Raw genomic sequence first — 21132 nt, 5'->3', positions numbered from 1 at the left:
TAAATCTCCCCTTTCCTTTCCCACGGCCACCCCAACATGGCTGCTGCCCTTGGACCCCAGAATACTACATGGCAGATGACGAAGTTTCTGACGAGGAGAGCAACCAGCTATTTCTTTCCTCTTTCAAGTCTTTTTTTTAATTTTCTTTTTCAGATCCATAGACTCTTCCTTGTAACCCTTCCCCATCTCCTCTTTCCCTCTTTTTATGATTGTCGTTCTGGAGGACCTGGTCTCATCCAGGCTCTGGGGGTCCTGGGATCTTATATTAGATCTATGAACTCTCTCGGCAGGCCTCCTCCCACACTTTCTTAGCATGTCCCTGTCTCCTGACCAGAGGTCTGCACCATTGAATCTGTCTTTGTCACCGTGAGTGGCCTGAGCAGGAGATGGGGCTCGAGTCAGCAGGTCTGGGCCCACCCAGATGGAGGGGCCCACTGTGAAGTCTGGCTCTTCCCTGAGCTACCCTATATGGTTGTTTTCCTGCCCTGGGTGGCCTTGGACCTGCTTGACTCTTCTCTTCCTATTCTCTTCCTTCCAGATGTCAATAATTATTGTTTCTCATAGTTCTAAAGGTTGAAAGTTCAAGATCAAGTGCAGCAAGGTCAGGTTCTGGTGAATGCCCTCTTACTGGTTTACCCATGGCCATCTTCTCATTTATCCTCACATGACGAAAAGAAAGAAAAGTCTAGCTCTGTTCCTCTTTTTATAAGGACACTAATGTCACCATGGGGACTCTACTCTCATGCCCTAATTACCTCCCAAAGTCCCCACCTCCTTGGACCATCCCACTGAAGGTTAGGGTTTCAATATATAAATTTGGGAGGGGGGGACACAAAGATGCAGTCCATAACAGTAATAGATCATGCTTTTTATAGTCAGCAGGACTTAGAATGTTCAAGGTACTATGTCTTTAACAGAGTGATGTTCCCTAAGTTGGCCTTATTTCATTGTTTTTACATGATTTACCCTGTTTAATTATTATAAATAGTCACCAACTTTTATAAACAGTTGTTGAATCCACTATAGGAAACATTTCAAAAAACCGATATGTTGCTTGGTCAAAGAAATACAAATCTACTTAGCAAATTGGAGCTATGTTAAAACTCAGTTAATTTTCCACCATTGAAATCATGAATAGGACATTACAAATTTATTTTAACCACAAATTCTTTTAATGCTCTTTAACTAACGTTTATTGAATATGCCCCTTTTTTCTCAGCAAACACCTACAAGTTCATTATCTGATAAATAGACACATCGTGAATCTAATCTGTTCAAATGAATGAATCATTGATGTACCATCATTATCACTTCCAAAATGTTCTGAGCTTTTTATCTGAGATATAAATTACCACATGTGCTTTACAAAACACTCAGCTGACTTTATGAATATATCAGGATAATTATGACTATGTATTATTTCTGGGGAAAAAGTTGTATCATTATCCTAAAAAATTAATTAGCCCATTTTGACATATACCTTTAGAAATATTCAAAATTGTTTAATAGAAAAGTTTTGTCTTGAAGCACCTGTAGTTATTTTCCTAATTAGTAAAATAGTTTCTTAAAAGGAGTATTTAGCCCTTAATATGAATATTAATCATAATATTCTTCCTCCTTAACTTTCTCACAGCCAAAAATAACAAAGAAAAATATTTGAATTACTGATTTTTGAAAGTAAAATAAATGTCTTCATGATGTAAGTAAAAGTAACTGATAAAAAGACAGTGACAAATTGGAAATAGACTTGCAATACGAGGCAAAAATATTAATTTCTGTGAGGAGAAAAACCGAATTTATAGGACACTAAGAATACAACTGGACATTAGACATGAAAACTTAACTTTGTTTATAATAAGATTAAATCTTACATTTTAAATTGTTTTATCTAGAAAAGTGTGGGGAGGAAGAGTAGAAATGGGTGGAGATTGTAATAGGGGCGGGGCAGGCGTCCAAGCCCTATCATCGCGAGACCCTCAGCGTGAGAAGCTTAGTGCAAGACCCTTAGCGCAGCGGTTAGAGGTCCTCCTCTACCTGGCCGTGGTCCTCATGGCAGAGTGCAGTGAGAGGAAGATTGCAGCCTCCTCCCCGGGGCCCTCCAGGCCTTTCGGCCTCTGGCAGCCGGGTGAGCTGGGGACAGGCTGAGGGCCGTGCCCCGCGGAGCGCCAGAGCCCTCGGCACGGCCGCCCACCCGCCAGGCCCAGGCCTCGAAGCGGCACCACCCCATCCCTCTCCCGCCGTCCCTGCCTCGGCGACCTAATGGCGGCAGCGGTCCCCAAGGGTCGTGGTGCACAGAGGCCTCAGCACCTGGAGTACACGGACACTGTCATCCAGGTAAGAGCTTCAGCCAGCTTCAGACTCTCTGCTCAAGTTTCAAAACTTGCTCCAGCTTTGATCAGCTGCCCACCCACCCCAGGAGGTGGCCAGAGCTCAGGGTTCAGCTGCAAGGACTTTGCACATCATTACTGCAGGTCCGCCGCTGTGGTTGGGCTGTTCTCCAAGAAGGGCAATTGCTGGGAGCTGGGAATTCACCTGACTGGTATTTGCTACAAATGATTCTCTCCAGTTTAAAGGAAAAGCCTGAGGGCTGGCAGTGTCCTGGGCGCCTGGCTCCCTCAGTCATGAAGGCTGGGCAGGGTCTGGGGACCTGGCCTGGAGGGCACCGCCACCTGAGATCTGCGTCTTCTAGCAGGCCTGGGCACCGGTGGGAGGACCCAGTCTGGTTGCTGGACGGACACTCCCGGGCAGGGTCACCAGCCTGCACACGGACCCCCTCCTCTTGGCCAGGACCTGGACCCTGGAGGGCAAGGGTTGAGCCTTGGGACCTTGCCCTTTCTTGTCAGTACAGAGAGTAACATTTGTTTTGATGGAGGCTTACAGGAACATCGTGACCTGACCATGACCTGACCTCAAGAAAAAAGGATCTGACTTTAGAAGTTTGAGGCAACTAACCACACCCCTCCCTTATCTTTCCCATGAAAGGGCTTTGCTGAAAGCTTTTGGGGAGTTCAGGGTTTTTTAAGGCATGAGCCGCCAGTCTCCTTGCCTGGCCCTGCAATAAACCTTTCTCTGCTCCTCTGCTCCAAACTCGACATTTTGGTATTGTTTGGCCTCACTGTGTGTCAGGCACATGGACTTGCGTTCAGCAACAGGATGATATTTCAGTCAAGAATAGAACCTCTTTTTATTCTCAACATGTTAGGCTTGTCTGTCTTCACCCTGAAATGTTCACTATCAACTATATTTGGGGGGCAGATCATTTTCTCCCATATAAATTATTTTCTTAATCAGAGAGTAAATTGTGCGCCTGAGATTCAATTTTGGAAATAAAATGTTTGCTCTGAAGAGCCAAACTTGTCCTTGGAGACACACTTTCTAGACAGCAGCAGTTGGACCCATCCCGTGCAGATTCCAGTTCACTCTGAAAGTTCTGTGGTGACCTGTCACTATGGTAATATGATAAACATCTTGGCATTCCGTTCCAGCTGCCACTCTGTGAACTGAGAGGTTCACATACGGTGACAGGTGAGAAGCTCTCACCTTCAATCCTTGAGAGTTTGAAAATGGGCAATCTGAATTGTTCTGGAGGTAGGTTCATATTCATCCTCTGAAGGCTGTTCCTTCAAATGGGCTGGTTAACTTTTACTGATATATGTTCCTCATCTTTTTTTTTTTTTTCTTTTTTCATTTCTACCACATTTATCTACAGAGTTATAAATATATTTTATAGTTATATTACTTAATTTATATTTTTGATTCTTCTGTCAAGCCAGCTCCTTAAATATTTTCCTAAATTTAGAAAAACATACTATCTCTAAATGCCAATTTTGTACACACTCTACCAGAGAACAGATAAAGGGAACTCACTCATTATGCTTTTACTGAAGCAGGAGAATCTTCATATCTCCTCAGCAATGGTCATTTTTTATAGGAGGAAAGAGGAATTACAGCTCAACTCTTCTAAATGTAGCTGTCAAAATCTGAAACCAGATATTCAAGGTCTAAAGCCAGAAAGTTTTATAAAGGAAAGAAACTGGGATTCACTGGTTGGATTTCCATGGGTTGCTGTGGACAAGATCACTGGCTGTTTGGCGGCTGCCAGGGAGTTTGGTGAGAAGGGCCAGTGCCATCACATTAGTGGAATGAACATTTGGTCACTGAGGGAAGGAGGGTCTGTCTGGTGATTCTCAAGGAGACTCCTGGGGTGGGGTCTCCAGCCTCTGAGTATGGAGATGACTTTCAAAAACAATGTGGGATTCTATTGCCTTCCACTACAGGGTCTAGAGAATGATGAGTTTATAGAGCCGGAGCTTCAGTGAGGAAAGACTTGAACGCTTGCCCATTCTTAGCAAGCCCTTGGTCCAGGCCGCTCGAGTGGGTGCTCAGATCAATTGTCAGTGAGACTTTGAGCATCACAGACTTAATTAAGCCACCAAAGCCCAGCACAGATGGCCACCTCCCCAGTTAATTCATGATAACTACTCATCCAGGCTTGGTCAATTGAAGGGAAGCTGATTCTTGGTAGATCCGTCCTGTGGCCTTTTGTTTAGAAGGTTCTGAGCTCTGAGCCAGCCTAGCAGCCTAACACACTACTGGTCACTCAGCATGGTGAGCTGGTCGTTGTGAAGGACGCTTGTGAGATAGTTGACAATATGAAGAGGCTGGGGAGAATGGACACAGTTGGAATTCCTGTGGTCCTTCAGAGGGGCTTTGTTCGGCAGAAACTGTTGTATTTTGGATGAGGGATTGAAATATAGAGACGAAAAGTAGGGTGGGGATTTGGGTTCTTTTCTAGGCTCAGGCAGCTCCTCCAGGGCGTCAGCTCTCACCCACAGAACACTTGGGGCAGGAGAATTAGAGAGAGTGAGGGGAACTCCTGGTTCAGGGGTCCAGGGCAGGATCTCTGTGCCCTGGGCAGGCCTCAGCGGTGCAGGTGTCTTTGTCCTCAGGGAACCAACCCATTCCTGTCCGAGATCCATCATTCATCTTGGTTGTGACTCTTGGACAGTCACTTATCTCTCTAAATTTCCACACCCTCCACCATAACATATGGGTTACAGCCCCCACTTTGCCCCCCCTTTCACCGCCAACAGGGCTGGGTGTCAGACGTGATAATGGATATTCTCCATGAGCTGTAAAGCATTGTCCCGTGAAAAAGCTGAAGAGTAAGCTTGCATCCCCCCTTTAGTTGGAGCCATCAAATCCTTTCTCTGCTTTCAACAACTATGAAATGTCCAGCTTATTCTTGCCTCATTCAGCATTGAACACTTATAGAGCATTTGTGAAGCACCGGTCCTTTATTCTTCTAACGTTTTACCTGTATTCAATCATTTTTGGCCACATGACATTAATGCTAAAAGTAGGCCATATTAACATTTCTACATCTCAGAACAGGGAACTGAGGCAAAGAGGGATCTACATATCTTTCCCAAGTACAGGCTTCTTGTAAACGGGATTTGAATCCGGTCCATCAGTCATGGTCCCAATGGTTTGCTGAGTTTCTAGACGTTCTCAGTTAAATAAAGATATTTGCCCACAAAACCTGTCTGTTGGGTGTTTTCATTGCACACCAAACTGCAAGATCTTCCTAAGTCCAACTTTGATTCAGGAGGCTCTGCTGGGCAGCTGGTGAGGAAAGGGACCAAAGGATTGAACTGTGAATAAATTATTGCTAATTTCCCCATGGTCTTCTGCCAGCAAGACATCAATAGTTGTCTCTATTGTAATGCATTTCCCAGGATGCTGCTTCCAGAAGGCGAAAAGAAGAAACACTCATCAGAGGTCAAGAATATCAACCCCTGGCTGGGTGAAAAGGATCTGCATCCGGCCACACTTTAGGGTGCACCCTATAAATGACCCAGCTGAAGGTACTGTGGAAAATTTCTCATTAGGTTCACTCAAGAATAATTATTCTAGTTTATTCAATGCCTCATATTTAAGAAAAAACTATGAAATACTAAGCAGTAGTCTTCTTTTATTTCATGTGTTCAAATTGAAACTTACTAAGCCAGCTGGTACTGTTTTAACCATGGAAGTAAACATGCATTTGAAATTCAACATTTGGTTCATGTTTAAGAGTGAAGATGGTCTCTAGTTATGGTTTAGACATTAGCTGGTTTTTGAACGTTAGCAACAACACATCCCTCCCTGAAACCATGTTTGGAGATTTCTTTAAATTATTAGACATTATTTAGAACAGGATTATATTGACATAAAAGTTGTACAGGCAATACAGAAAATTCCTGTATCCTATCACTCCAGTTTCAGCTATTAATAATATATAACATATGTGAGGTACATTTGCTACAATTAGTGAAACAATATAAGTATATTTTTATTAATTAAAAGTCCATAGTTCACCTAAGAGTCACACCTTGTGTTGTTATATTCAATGATATTTGAAATATGCACAATATTATTTGTCACCATTATGGTGCCATACAGAAATCTGTACACTAATGTTCGTAGTAGCACTATTCTTAGTAGCCAAAAGATAGAAACAATCCAAAGTCCATCATGTGATGAATGGATAAATAAAATGTGATATATACACAGAATGGAATAATTTTCAACCATAAAAAGGAATTAAAGATTGAATTATGCTACAAAATGAATGATCCAAATAATATAAAAAATATATTATTGTTAGTGAAATAAGGCAGGCACAGAAAGACAAATATTATATGATTCCACTTGTATGAGGTACCTAGTGTAGGCAGACTCACCGACACCGGAAGTAGAAATTACCAAGGCCAGGAGGCAGGGGTAAGGTGGATTATGATTTAATGGGTACAGAGGTTATGTTGAAATGATGAAAAAGGTTAAGATGTAGATTGTGTTGATGGGTGCACAGCATTGTGAAAGTAAGAAATGCTGCTGAACTGTATACTTAAAAATTATGAAAAGCATAAATATTATGTATACTTCATCACAATAAAATAAGTCAAAAATCCAATAGAATGGATGATGAACGAAGGAGCAACATATTTGATTATAAGGAAGCTGAAATAGTCTTGTAACATTTCAAGAAGAAGGGGGATTTGGAGGGACTCGAAAATGGGCAGAGGAGCCGTGGGACGCTATACGGAAACATAGTGCGACGTTAGTGTTTAAGCTTTTTCAGACTGACACTTTCAAATTGATTAGGTTCCCTACAGCTAGAAAGCTAAAGGCCCTCTTCCTCATTTCTGAAATGTCCCTCCCCTTTGCCTTCCTCCACCCACCAGGGAGATTTGTCCAAGAGCAGCTCAGTCCACGCTCATTAACCACCTGCATCCAGACCCTCCCACCCTGCGTCCACAGTAACGAGGCTCTCTGAGTAATTCCTGAGCAGCAACACCAGTGTCCTGACGCTTACTCTGTGTCCTCCTAGAGCCCCCTGAGGACCTGCCGGAGGAACTGCCCAATGTGAGGACAGAGGAGGAGGCTCCATCTACCTCCAGGGTGAGCTCCCCTTATTTATCAGAGATGAAAAGTTTGCTTCATTTCTTTCTTTTCCAGTTGATTTCAGATATGAAGATCTATAATGTTCAAGACAGCCGATGTATACAATTTTGCTTGGTTGGATGAATGTTGATTGAAGGTCTTTCCCAACAGACAACTCATTCAAAAGGCCATTTACAAAATGACAACATCAGTTAGAAACTGTATAGTCGGACACACTTTCCTCAGCAGAAAATTTCCCTCCTTGAAATAGAATTTTGTATTTGCTCCTCAAAATGGACCTGAGAAATCTTCCAGGAAAAGCTCCAGCCTTTCCCACAGCTGTCTTCTCTGTTTTCTTTTGGGGCCATTGACTCAACAACAGTTTCCCATTTGGTTTTCTGGGGACAAAAAAGAGATAAAATACCTGTATCCACAGAGCACAGGATGCTGAGATCCTCACACTGTTTTCTATTCTCTAATCACAGGTGGATGGGACAGCAGACGAAAACGGTATGTATTCAGAGACCACCCCTCTGCTGAGGAACAATCTAGATGATGAAGAAGGTAAGGATCTCTTGCTGGCTTTGTTTGGAGAGACACCCTGATCCAGGGTCCCTACAGGGATGAGAGCTGGGGGTGTAGAGCTAGAGGCTGATACCCCAGTAAAGAGCCATGCCCAAGCTCTATGGTCCTGGAAGTAACTGCATCATTTAGATGATGTGGGTTTGTGTGTATCAGGGTTGGGGTGGGGTCCATGTGTGAGACTATGTGGTGTGATTGTGAACCTGCATGTGTGAGTGTGTGTGTTTTCTCAGGAGAGATTTCCCTCTTACACAGCACAATTCACCTGTCAACTTTCTAAACAAATTCGTCACCACTGCACACTGTCTGTACATCACCTTGTTCTTCCCTCAACACAGCTGTTCCCCAGATTTGGTTAATATTCCTTTTCCTCAGAAGGAGATGGTGCAGAGGCAAATGTTGTAAGCTCTTGACCTCCTACGTGGAAAAGCCAAACTGAGAGCCCAGGGGTGGGTCCCAGTGTGGATGCTCTGGGTCCCTGACCTGCACTTACCACTCAGCCAAGGGAGCCTCAGTCATGGAGCAAGGGCGTCCCTGCATCCGTGTCCATGGCTGCAAGTACTAGCATCTCCAGAGGTCCAGACCTTGCCCATCAGGTGGCCTTAGTGGTCACAGAACCCAGGGCAGCTATGCGTGGACTTACCAGTTGACTTTGGCACAGTCATTAGTGTGAAATTCACCTCAGGACCTGCACTCTCCTGGTCAGCTCACAGATTCTGAGAGGTGTGAGACCCCATGTATACAGTACAGGTCATATCTGTCAGTGCTGGTGTCATTGCTTAAACAAGGCCAAAAGCAGATAAGAATCAGGGAGATATTTTATTGCATTGGATAACATTACCATAAGCCTTAGAATTGGTCAACTCCTGTAGCCCACACCCAAGGACTCAAAGTGGAACCTGATTGTTAGCCTGTACAAATCTCCTGCACAGCTGGGTTAGAGACAGGCTGTGCTCAGTCCGTGCTCCCTCTTCAGAATGAAGTGTCCCACTTATGGAACAGCTCCCTAGAGTATGGACAGCCCCTGACTCAGTGGACATACGTACACTGTATAGAAAACAAAGACTGGGAGAAAAATATGATATGATTGATAGTGGCTGTATCTAAATGGTAGGATTTCAGTTTTGTCAAATCTTGTATACTGATTTTCTTTAAGACAAGTGATTAGTGAATAAATATAGCATATTTTGTCTAGGATTGAATTCAGTCCTTTAATAGAGGTTGCTGTTAATCAAGTATAAAATATTATACAATAGAAGACATGATAAATACAGTAGCTGGAATTGTGGATGCTGGGGGAAGAGTGATCTGGGAAAAATCAAGAGACAGTGGCAATTTAGCAGAAGCTCAAAACAGGCAGGATGGGTCCTGGGTCTCTGTCATTGAAACAGAGCATGCATTTTAGTGTTTGCCATTTTTTAGATTGACTCTTCCCTTTTGATTAGGCTCCCCTTAGCTAGAAAGCCAAAGCTCTGTTTTCATTTCCTTCCTCTCGTCCTTTGCCTTCCTTCACCCCCAAAGAGGACGGCCCAACGCCAGCTCAGCCCACACTTAGTAACCTCCCACATCCATACACACCACCCCACGTCCTCATCGAGAAGAAAACCCCTGAGTAATTCCTGAGCAGAATCGCCAGTGTCCTGACAGTTACTCTGTGTCCCTCCAGCTCTCCCTGAGGATGTGGTGGATGACCTGCATTGCGATAGGACAGAAGAAAAGGCTCTGTGTATCCCCAAGGTAAGCTGGATTTTGTCTGGTCTGAGATAGAAATATTGCTTTATTTCTCTTTCAATAGAATTAAGTTATGAATATTTGAGGGTATTCATTCCAGATACATACAGTTCCCTTGGTTGGGACTATGTGGAGTGAGAGTCTATTTCCAACTCATGGTGCCTGATTCCACAGGACATTAAAATTGACAACATCCATTACAGCCTGTAGAGTACGGAGCTCTCTCTCCTGCAGCAATTTTTCCTCTAGGAAAAGAATTCTGTAATTTCCAACCTAAATGGACTTGGAAGTTCCATCCTCCAACCAAAGTTCTTGCCTTTCAGCCTGAGTAGGTTTGCTCTGATAGCCCTTGCTGGGTTCCCTGGACCACTGTTTCTTATCAGGTTTTCTACTGTCACCAAATGAACAAAAGTCCTGAGCATCACTGTGATCTTATCCTCATAGTGTTTTCTCTTCTGTAATTGCAGGCGGCCTTCACAGAATGTGAAAACGGTATGTATTCTGGAATCAGTCCCTTGGGGAGGAAAAACTTTGAAGATGAGAAAGTGGGACGTTCTTGCTGGTTTTAGTGTAGAGGCCAAACTGATTCCAAATTTGTGCTGGGAATGAGAGTAGGGGTCCTGGTGATAGAAAGTGATTTACAAGTAATGTGACCAATTGCTGTAGTCCCAGGAAGAAGCTCTATTACGGTTAGGTGGTGTAGGTTTGTGTGCATGGGACTGGGTGTGTCTGTATGTGAAATGAGTGGTATGCTTCTGTGTGTGTATGTGAACTTTTTGTGTTGTGTTTCCCTCGATTTATGTTCCCCTAAACATCACTGTTACTGGTGCCAACTTTCTAAAAAATATTCCCATCACCATTGCATCATGAATGAGTATGGAGATAAAAGTAAATAAACTATACACTTTCAACGTGTGCATTGATTTTATACCAAGTGAACCTCATTTAACCTGGAAAACAAATCCTGTCACCACCCAGGCAAATGTTTACTGGATTCTTTTTTTTTTTTTTTTTTTTTGGCTGCGTTGGGTCGTCGTTGCAGTGCGCGGGCTTCTCATTGCGGTGGCTTCACTTGTTGCGGAGCACGGGCTCTAGGTGCACGGGCTTCAGTAGTTGTGGTGCACGGGCTTAGTTGCTCCACGGCTGGATTCTTAATGAACAAAACTGGGTTTCAGAATCCCTACTACTGGGTCAATTACAACTTCATTTAGTAATAAATCTCATCTCTTAGTAGGTCTCATAGCATTCTGAATGCTCATGATACATCTCTCTGCCACTTCCCTCATTCTAACTGTTTCCTATTAAAGCCTTGGGATGAGTCCTCCCCCCTCACCTGAAGCACCTAGTGCTGGGCGAGCATCCGGGAGTAGATGGAGGAAATTCACTCCACCTTTCTCCTTTGAGGCTAATATTCACCATCAGATGCTGTGCTAAGAAAACGAAATGTCCTTCTCCTGTGGAAAGTCTGTCTTCCATCACTTGTGCCGGCCCTGTTTGTGTGTGCTGAGCAAGAAACACTGCATACAATGAAGACAGAACCAAGAGACCTACCCCAGGGATTGAGCTCAGGGTGGGCACTGGCTCCCTTCCCAGGAGGGCAGAGAGGAGGTTGTGCTTTGCAAGGTGGGACAGAGAAACCAATCAGTGTGACAAGAGCATCTCCACTCATGTTGCTGTGCAAACTGCAAGATGAAGTAGGTTCTTGGTATTTTCTGAAGGCTTTTGCAAGAAAACAAGTCTGGGAGTAAAGTCAATTAAAATATGGAAAGTTATACTTAAAAATTTTTTTTTCGGTAGTGAGTCCTTTAAGAAATACATACTTTAGTAGAATATGATTGCCTTATATGTGTCAATATTCTCCCCACCAAAGAAAAAACTGAAAATGCTTGACTGTAAAATGTCACTTGTTTACCCGAGAAACTGTCTATGAGTAAAGTTGTTCTAGAAATCCTCTATCCCTAGATCGTAGTTTCCTGATGGTGCTGAGGGGAACCCTGGTGTGTGATTCAGTGCCTGCTACTCACAGGGAGGCTCTAAGAACTCAGAGACCCGCCCAGTGGACCCCACGTGTGAGGACAGGACTGGAACCTCGGGCTGGACTTGAAGAGAGAAATGCTTTAGAGAAGTGGAAGGAGATACAGGAAGGGCACCTGAGCCATGGGGGTGTCAGGGGTGGTTGGTTTAGAGGTCAAGGAAAAGTGTACACCTGAGCGCAGCCTGGCCCGCACTTAGGATGCTACTGGGGCTTCTGGTTGAATGGGGAAGAGAAAGGACATCCCCCTCTTGCTGGAGTGAACTGTGGAGAGATGTCTTCCTTAAAGCCTGTGGAGATGAGCTTCTCTTCCATTATCTCCTGATACCTGTGTACATTCGAGACCCTTCCTCCTTTCTTCTTTCCCTCTGTTGACTCCCTTTCCTTATTTTTCTTCTTTTTTCCCTTTTTTCCACTTTGTATTTATATTACATATGTATATTTTATTGTTGTAAAAGTACACATACAATGAAATCCAACATCTTAATAAGTTTTGAAGTGTCCAGTCAGTCCTGTTGACTACATGCACCTTGTTGTACAGCATGTGTCTAGAACTTTTCCATTTTGCAGATAACACATTATAACCATTGAACAGAGACTTCCCATGTCAACCTCCTGCCAGCTCTTGGAACCACCCTTCTACTCTCTGCTTCTCGGAGTTTTCTTTCAGTTTTTGACCTTCTGTGACTGGCTTATTTCACCCTTACAAATGTCCTCCAAGTTCATTCGTGTTGCTGCAAATGGCAGGATTTCCTTCTTTTTCAAAGACTGAATGACATTCCACTGAATGTATACACCACATTTTCTTTATTAATTCATCTTCCCATGGACACAGGGCAGTTTTCCTATGTTGTCTTTTGTGTATAATGCTGCAATGGACATGAGATTGTAGATATCTCTTGGACATTCTTGTTTTATCTGCTTTGTATAGATAAACGTAAATGAGCGATTGCTGGATTTTATGATAGTTCTCTTAATTTTGGGGGGACCTCCATTCTGTTTTCCATAATGGCTACACCATTTTACATTACTACAGGGTACAAAACAGGGTACAGAATTTCCACTTCTTCACATCCTTGCCAACATCCATTAATTTTCTTTTTATAATACACATCCTAACAGGTGTGAGTGATATCTCCTTGTGGCTTGATTTCCATTTCCCTGATGCTTAGTGATGTTGAGCAACTTTTCATATGTAGATTGACCACTTGTATGTCTTTATGGAGAAATGTCTAGAGAAGCTTTTTACCCATTTTTAAACTCAGTTATTTGCCCGCTGTTTTTTTTTTTTTTAATTGACTTGTAGTAGTTTCTTATATATTCTGGATATTGGCCCCTTATACAGATACAAGGTTTACACATATTTCCTCCCATCCTATAGGTTGCCTTTTCATTCTGTTGATTGTTGAAGAGACTATCCTTTCTTCACTTGGTAATCTTAGAACCTTGGCAAAGATCAGTTGGCCATATATATGTGCGTTTATTTGGGGTCTCTCTATTATATTTCATTGGTCTATCTCACTGTCCTGATGCCAGTAGCAGACTGTTTTGACTGCTTTGGCATTGTTATGTGTTTTGAGTTCAGGAAGTGTGAATCTCCATCATTGCTCTTTGCTCTCAGGATTGTTTTATCTACTTGGGGGGGTTCCATATGTATTTTAGGATTCTGTCCACCTCTATAATAACGACATCGAATTTTGTGGGTTGTTGCGATATATGTGTACATCACTTTATGTAGTATAGAAATGTCAACAGTATTTAATAATCCAGTCTATGAACATGGTATGGCATTCCAATTACTTGTCTCTTCTTTAATTTCTTTCAGCAATGTCCTGTAGTTTTCAGTATACAAATCTTTCACCTGCTAAGGGGCCTTTTCCACTGCCTTCCTCAAGGCTTCTTGAGTCAGAGGTGAGAAGGATGGACTCACGAAGAGAGTGAAATCCCTCCCTCCCCTCTGCACCTGCTCTCTGATTATGTCTAGTACAGGTGTACTGGGCCATGCCCTTCACTTCTGTCTACAAGTGGGCCCCTTGCTGGGAATTCCTCTTGGATCTGAGTGTTGACCGTACTATTTCAGTGTCCACAAGGACTCTCCCAATGCCTGGCATGGGTCCAAGAGCCCAAGATATACCTACATACGAATGATCAGATCAGGCCATCAAATTTTCTGCAGTAAAGAACAACCAAGGGAGGGGTGGCTGGTTGCCTCTTTCTCATCTTTGGATTTCTTAGAGCTGAGCTTTCCAGTGTGGTAGCCACTAACCAAATGTGCCTATTTATAATTAATTTAGTTCAAACAATAATTAACTCATTCTATTAAAAAAATGCAAAAAACACACAATTGCTTGGTCACACTAGCCATGTTTCAAGTGTGTCTGTAACATCTGGAATTTCAGGTTGCTAAGATTGAAGGCGAAAGCTATAAATGGGTCTATAGAAGTGAGGGGTCGAAAGGTGATTTTCTCAGCATCTCTCCCTCATTTGAAATTTTCAGCTGTGATCAATGTCTTATTGAAGGACTCTGTCTGCACAGAGCACAGGGGAGGTCTGAGAACCTGGAGGGAAGACCAGGGTGATGCTGTGTGAGCCAGCAAGTCGAGTAGGAGAAATGGGTGGGTCAACTTGTATAATAACTTTATGCTCATGGTTGTGTTTGTACAGAATGGATCGTGGAGAGCATACATGGCAGTGATGCTGATGACGATTCAGGTAGGGAACGACTCTCAGGTAGGATCTAAAGCGAGACGATTCCTAGAACACGGGTTCCACCTGCTTCTTTGGAGACTAAGGAAGGTGAATATGAAATCAGGAAGAAGAAGGAAATATGTGTAGAATTCTGATTTGTTCCTTCCATATTTTAATGATATAATAGAGTTATTGTGTCCATGTCCTTTGACTGTACTGTGCTTATAGTCATCTTTTCTTGCTTTGCCATTCAGAAGTTTTCTTTCTCACAAGACTACTCTTTCATTGCTTTTTCACTGCCAAATATGAAAGCTTGGTTTCTGTTTGGTACCTGGAGGGTATATTGTAGAAGGGATTTTGGTTTCATTTTTACATTCATGTACAATGGCCATATCCTAGTGGGAACAAAACTCTCACAGTTACTTGACACTGGAGAACAAGTTCTTATAGTGAGTGTCAGGTGGTGGATGAGACTTGAACTCTCTCCCTCTACACTATCAGGACTTGTAGCTTCACCTTACTTTTGTCCTCACTGTTTATTCCTCATGGATAGGGCGCTCCCAGAGGTGGATGAGTCACAGAACACATGCTCTGGGATCGCTGCGTGTGCTCAGTCACCTCATTTCAGCCTCAGCACCTCCCCCAGGCTGATGTGCTGAAGGTGCTTCCATTTGAGAGGGGTCCACGTCCAGCTGCCTCTAGAGACCCTCCATGGCCGGCAGGGATTCTAGAGGACTGTGTGAAGGAGCTGCCTGGCTTGCTTCATACACTTGCTCTCACAGCTAACCTGGTCTCCTGGGGTTGACCAGGCCCAGGACAGAGACTCAGGGCAGCAGGACCCAGGGTCACTGCTCTTCTTACAACCCACTGCTCCATCCAGACAGCCCTGACCCTGCTCCCGACACCCCAGTCCTGCCCAGCCTGTGACCTTTCCTCAGGCCTGCCTTGGTCTTATCCTTCCCAGTCCTTCCAAGGCTGGGGTAAACCCTGGCAGGTGCTGTGTGTTTATGAGGCTTCCCCTGCTGTAGAACTTTTGTTTCAGTATTCCAGACTAAGGGAATTTGGACAAGCTACTTTTAGCTCTAATATTGCTTTCATCCTCTCTAAGGGGCTAAGAGGCTTATGGAGTTGTTTTGAAGATTAAGTATCTCCCAGTACCTAAGGTTAGCTCAGGCACAGGACACTTACTTGTTATGTGAAGTTGGTTGCATATCTAGGCTATTGTGGAAAACGCTGCAATGAACCTAAGTTCATCTCATTGTGATACTGATTTAATTTCCTTAGTATATATACCCAGAACTGTGATTGCTGAATCATATGATACTTCTGTTTATAATTTTATAAGGAATCCCCATACTCTTTTTCATAATAGCTGCACCATTTTACATTCCCACCAGCAGTGTACAAAGTTTCCAATTCCCCACATCTTGGCCTTAAACTGTTAATTTTTTTTCTTTATAATACACAGCCTAACAGGTGTGAGGTGTTGATTTGCATTGCCCTGATGATTAGTGAGGTTGAGAACCTTTTCCTATATCTGTTAGCCATTTGTATGTCTTCTTCAGGAAATGTCTTATTTAAGTCTTTGCACATTTCTGAACCCAGTTATTTACCGTTTTTAATTTTTTAACTTATTTTGCATTTGAGTTGTAGTTTTTTTCTTATATGTTTTGAACATTAGCTCCTTTTCTTATACATGTTTGTAATCTTTCTGTAAGTTATATTTTCATCCTATTGACTGTTGAAAAAACTATACTTTCCCTTTTTGTTGTCTTAGAACCTTGGTGGATTTCATTTGGCCATGTATCTATGAGTTTTCTTGGGGGTTATTTATTCTGGTCTTTAGGGCTATGTATCTGTGTCTATGTCAGTACCATACAGTTTTGATTCCTGTGTCTTTGTAATGTGTTTTGAAGTCAGGAAGTGAGAAGCCTCCATTTATGTTCTTTGTTCTCAGGATTGTTTTGTCTGTTTGGAGTCCTTAGTGGTTCCATATGTATTTTAGGATCTTTTTTTTCCATTTCTTTGAAAATGACATTGGGATTTTGATAGGTATTACAATGAATTTATACTTAGCTTTGGGTAGTGTAGAAATGTCAACAATAATAAGTCTCCAGTCCATGAATATGATATGTCTTTTCAATTATTTGTTCCTTGTTTATTTCTTTCAGCAGTGGTTTGTAGTTTTCAGTGTACAGGCCCTTTACCTTCTAAGGACATTTTGTCCCTTCCCTCCCTGGGTGTTTCAGAGTCAGTGGTGAGAAGGATAGCCTCATGAAGTGAGTGAATGTCCCTTCCTCCCTTCTGCACCTGCTCACTGATTATGTCTAGCACAGGTGCACTGGGCCATGCTCATTTCCTCTCCCCTCAAGTGGAACACCTGTCAGGAATTCCTCTAGGATCTGGGTGTTGATATTACTGTTTCAGTGTCCCCAAGCTCTCATGAGTGCCTGGCAAGTGTGCATGAGCCTAGGAAACACCTACAAATGAATCATCAAATCAGGCCAGCAAACTACTCTGCAGAAGGTGCTGGGCTGTACCTCTCAGGCCTGCAAGCCCTGTACTTGCTCAGCCTCGGGGCTAAAGAAAGAGCCCGGAGTCAGGGACAGAGACATTAATGGTTTAATAGATGGGAGATCTTTCACGTCAGAAGCAAAGTGGTCCTGGAGAGACATCCCACTGTAGACAGACGATGGCAGGCGGAACGCAGCAGCAGCAGCAGCAGTAGCAGCATTCTTCACTCTGGGTGGACTAGGGAGGCTACCAGTTATAGGGGGAATTGACAGCAGATGGGCTCATCAGTTACCAGGGAAACCAGCAGAGGGACACATCCCTCTTACGCCCTTGGGCTAAGTACCTTCACGGGGCAGAGGTTTTTCCTTTGGTAAACTGTCAGCAGACAGCCATCTTGAATGGGTAGACCATACAGAAGGGAATAACCAGGGGAGGGGTGGTAACATCCTCCATGTATATATATATATGGAGAGAGAGAGAGAGAGAGATGTGTATTACAGTGTGGTAGCCACTAGCTAGATGTGCCTGTTATAATTTATTTAATTCAATCAATGATTAACTCAATGTATTAAAATAAAACAAAATATCCAATTACTCAGTCACACTAGTCCCATTTTAAATGTATCCATAAGACTTGTAAATTCACGTTTGTGTTTCTACAGAATGGATCTTGCAGAGCATTTGTGGCAGTGATGTGGACGAGGATACAGGTAGGAACAACACTTAGGTAGGATCTAATGGCAGAGGGTTCCTGGAACTTTAGGGTTATATCTCCTGCTTTGGAGACTGAGGAAGGTGGATATGAAATCAGGAAGAAGAATAAAATATGTGTAGAGTTCTGCCTTGTTTTTTTCATATTTTAATGATACAATAGAGAGAAATTGTGTCCTTAGACGTGACTGTGCTCTATAATCACCTTTTCTTGATTTGCTCCTCAAAAATGATCTTTTCCACATGAGCTGCTCTTTCTTGCGCTTGTCACTGCCTAATATGGAAGCTTGGTTTCTGGTTAGCAACATCTAGGGTATTGTGCACGGGAAGCTTTGTTTTCTTTTGTGTATTGACCTATGATGGACAGAACCTGTGGGTCAAAACTGTCATGGGCCCTTGAAACTGGAGACCAAGTTCTTCTAGAAAGTGTCGGGTGGTGGATGAGAAGTGAACTCTCTCCCTCTGCACTTTCAGGACTTGTGGCTTCACCTCGTGTTTTGTCCTCACTGTTTGTTCCTCATGTAAAGGACAGCCCCAGAGGTGGATGAGTCACAGAACACGTGCTCTGGGATCACTGCATGTGCTCAGTCTCCTTGAGCTCATCTCAGCCTCTGCACTTCCCCAAGGCTGATGTGCTGACATGCTTCCATTTGAGAGGGGTCCACGTCCAGCTGCCCCTAGAGACCCTCTATGGGAGGCAAAAATTCTAGAGGACTGTGTGAAGGGGCTGCTGGGCTTCTTCACACACTTGCTGTCAGAGCCCTGCTGACCTGGTCTCCTGGGGTTGACCAGGCCCAGGACAGAGACTCAGGGCAGCAGGACTCGGGGTCACTGCACCTCTCAGAACCCACTGCTCCATCCAGACAGCCCTGCCCCTGCTCCCCCCGCCCCAGTCCTGCCCAGCCTGTGACCTTTCCTCACACCTTATCAGGTCTCATTCATACCAGTCCTTCTAAATCTCAGGGTAATTCCCGGCAGGTACATTTATGGAGGACCCTTGTTGCAATTTTCTGGCTAAACGAAATTGGACATGTTACTTTCCCTCTGATTGTGTTTTCATCCTCTGGGAAACTTATGGTGGTGTGAACATTAATTATCTCCCAGGTACCTAAGGTTACCCCAGGCAATAGGAGAGTTCCTACTTTGTGGATTTTTTTTGTCCTTCCCTCCCCCAGGGCCCAACACACTGTCAGTCCCATGCCAGGTACTCGCTGGGATGGATGGATTGGTTGATTAAACAATCAACTGATTGGAGATGGTGGCAATGTGCGCACTTTGGAGAACTCTAGGATTAGTGGTGGTACAAGGAGGAAGGAAAGGAGCAGTAATCAGGGGAGAGAAATGAGGAAGGAAGTAGTGAGGAAGCAGAGGGAGCAGGAGCAAGGCAAGGTCATGGGCAGAACTGCATGGAGACAGTGACTGCCTGTAGGAGGAACAGGGTGACACGGGCCTCATTCCTGGTCACACATAGGGAAGGTGAGGGCGGCAACCTTATGTTGGGGGTCAGAGACCCACTCCTTCATTGCAGAGGTGGAACCACTGAGGCCCTGGGAGGTCCGTGGAGATGAGGGCACAGGGGTCTCGAGGTCACATCCCAACTCTAAATTTCCCCTTTCCTTTCCCACGGCCACCCCAACATGGCTGCTGCCCTTGGACCCTAGAACAGTACATGGCAGATGACGAAGATTCTGACGAGGAGAGCAACCAGCTGAGGGTAATTTCTTTCCTCTTTCAAGTCTTTTTTTAAATTTTCTTTTTCAGATCCATAGACTCTTCCTTGTAACCCTTCCCCATCTCCTCTTTCCCTCTTTTTATGATTGCCGTTCTGGAGGACCTGGTCTCATCCAGGCTCTGGGGGTCCTGGGATCTTATATTAGATCTATGAACTCTCTCGGCAGGCCTCCTCCCACACTTTCTTAGCATGTCCCTGTCTCCTGACCAGAGGTCTGCACCATTGAATCTGTCTTTGTCACCGTGAGTGGCCTGAGCAGGAGATGGGGCTCGAGTCAGCAGGTCTGGGCCCACCCAGATAGAGGGGCCCACGGTGAAGTCTGGCTCTGCCCTGAGCTACCCCATATGGTTGTTCTCCTGCCCTGGGTGGCCTTGGACCTGCCTGACTCTTCTCTTCCTATTCTCTTCCTTCCAGATGTCAATAATTATTGTTTCTCATAGTTCTAAAGGTTGAAAGTTCAAGATCAAGTGCAGCAAGGTCAGGTTCTGGTGAATGCCCTCTTACTGGTTTACCCATGGCCATCTTCTCATTTATCCTCACATGACGAAAAGAAAGAAAATCTAGCTCTGTTCCTCTTTTTATAAGGACACTAATGTCACCATGGGGACTCTACTCTCATGCCCTAATTAACTCCCAAACTCCCTACCTCCTTGGACCATCCCACTGAAGGTTAGGGTTTCAATATATAAATTTGGGAGGGGGGGACACAAAGATGAAGTCCATAACAGTAATAGATCATGCTTTTTATAGTCAGCAGGACTTAGAATGTTCAAGGTACTATGTCTTTAACAGAGTGATGTTCCCTAAGTTGGCCTTATTTCATTGTTTTTACATGATTTATCCTGTTTAATTATTATAAATATTCACCAACTTTTATAAACAGTTGTTGAATCCACTATAGGAAACATTTCAAAAAACCGATATGTTGCTTGGTCAAAGAAATACAAATCTACTTAGCAAATTGGAGCTTTGTTAAAACTCAGTTAATTTTCCACCATTGAAATCATGAATAGGACATTACAAATTTATTTGAATAACAAATCCATCTAATGCTCTTTAACTTACGTTTATTGAATATGCCCCTGTTTTCTCAGCAAACACCTACAAGTTCATTATCTGATAAATAGACACATCGTGTATCTAATCTGTTCAAATGAATGAATCATTGATGTACCATCATTATCACTTCCAAAATGTTCTGAGCTTTTTATTTGAGATATAAATTACCACATGTGCTTTACAAAACACTCAGCTGACTTTATGAATATATCAGGATAATTATGACTATGTATTATTTCTGGGAAAAAGTTGTATCATTATCCTAAAAAGTTAATTAGCCCATTTTGACATATACCTTTAGAAATATTCAAAATTGTTTAATAGAAGTTTTGTCTTGAAGCACCTGTAGTTATTTTCCTAATTAGCAAAATAGTTTCTTAAAGGAGTATTTAGCCCTTAATGTGAATATTAGTCATAATATTCTTCCTCCTTACCTTTCCCACAGCCAAAAATAACAAATAAAAATATTTGAATTACTGATTTTTGAAAATAAAATAAATGTCTTCATGATATAAGTAAAAGTAACTGATAAAAAGACAGTGACAAATTGGAAATAGACTTGCAATGCGTGGCAAAAATATTAATTTCTGTGAGGAGAAAAACCGAATTTATAGGACACTAAGAATACAACTGGACATTAGACATGAAAACTTAACTT

At 43.1% G+C, this 21132-nt stretch overlaps 1 protein-coding gene across 2 annotated transcripts; it reads left to right on the top strand.

Annotated features, from left to right (window-relative positions):
* The first annotated feature begins 5161 nt into the window (after positions 1–5161).
* On the top strand, positions 5162–19471 carry LOC309641987 (uncharacterized protein). 2 transcript variants are annotated; one of them, XM_082422870.1, is made up of 8 exons: positions 5162–5867; positions 7373–7443; positions 7911–7935; positions 9674–9744; positions 10206–10230; positions 14435–14482; positions 17635–17682; positions 19345–19471. In XM_082422870.1, the coding sequence occupies exons 1-8, from the start codon at positions 5726–5728 to the stop codon at positions 19428–19430; spliced, it is 516 nt and encodes a 171-aa protein (XP_082278996.1). In that variant the 5' UTR covers positions 5162–5725; the 3' UTR covers positions 19431–19471. The 2 variants fall into 2 exon arrangements, with proteins under 2 accessions (XP_082278996.1, XP_082278997.1); XM_082422871.1 differs by lacking the exons at positions 14435–14482; positions 17635–17682; positions 19345–19471 and adding an exon at positions 13152–13939.
* Positions 19472–21132: the final 1661 nt, after the last annotated feature.

The sequence above is a fragment of the Balaenoptera physalus genome (assembly GCF_965194825.1).
Source record: "Balaenoptera physalus genome assembly, chromosome: 1".
Classification (NCBI taxonomy): Eukaryota; Metazoa; Chordata; class Mammalia; order Artiodactyla; family Balaenopteridae; genus Balaenoptera; species Balaenoptera physalus.
Note: the sequence above shows the minus strand (reverse complement) of the source record. Positions and strands in the feature narration are given on the sequence as shown.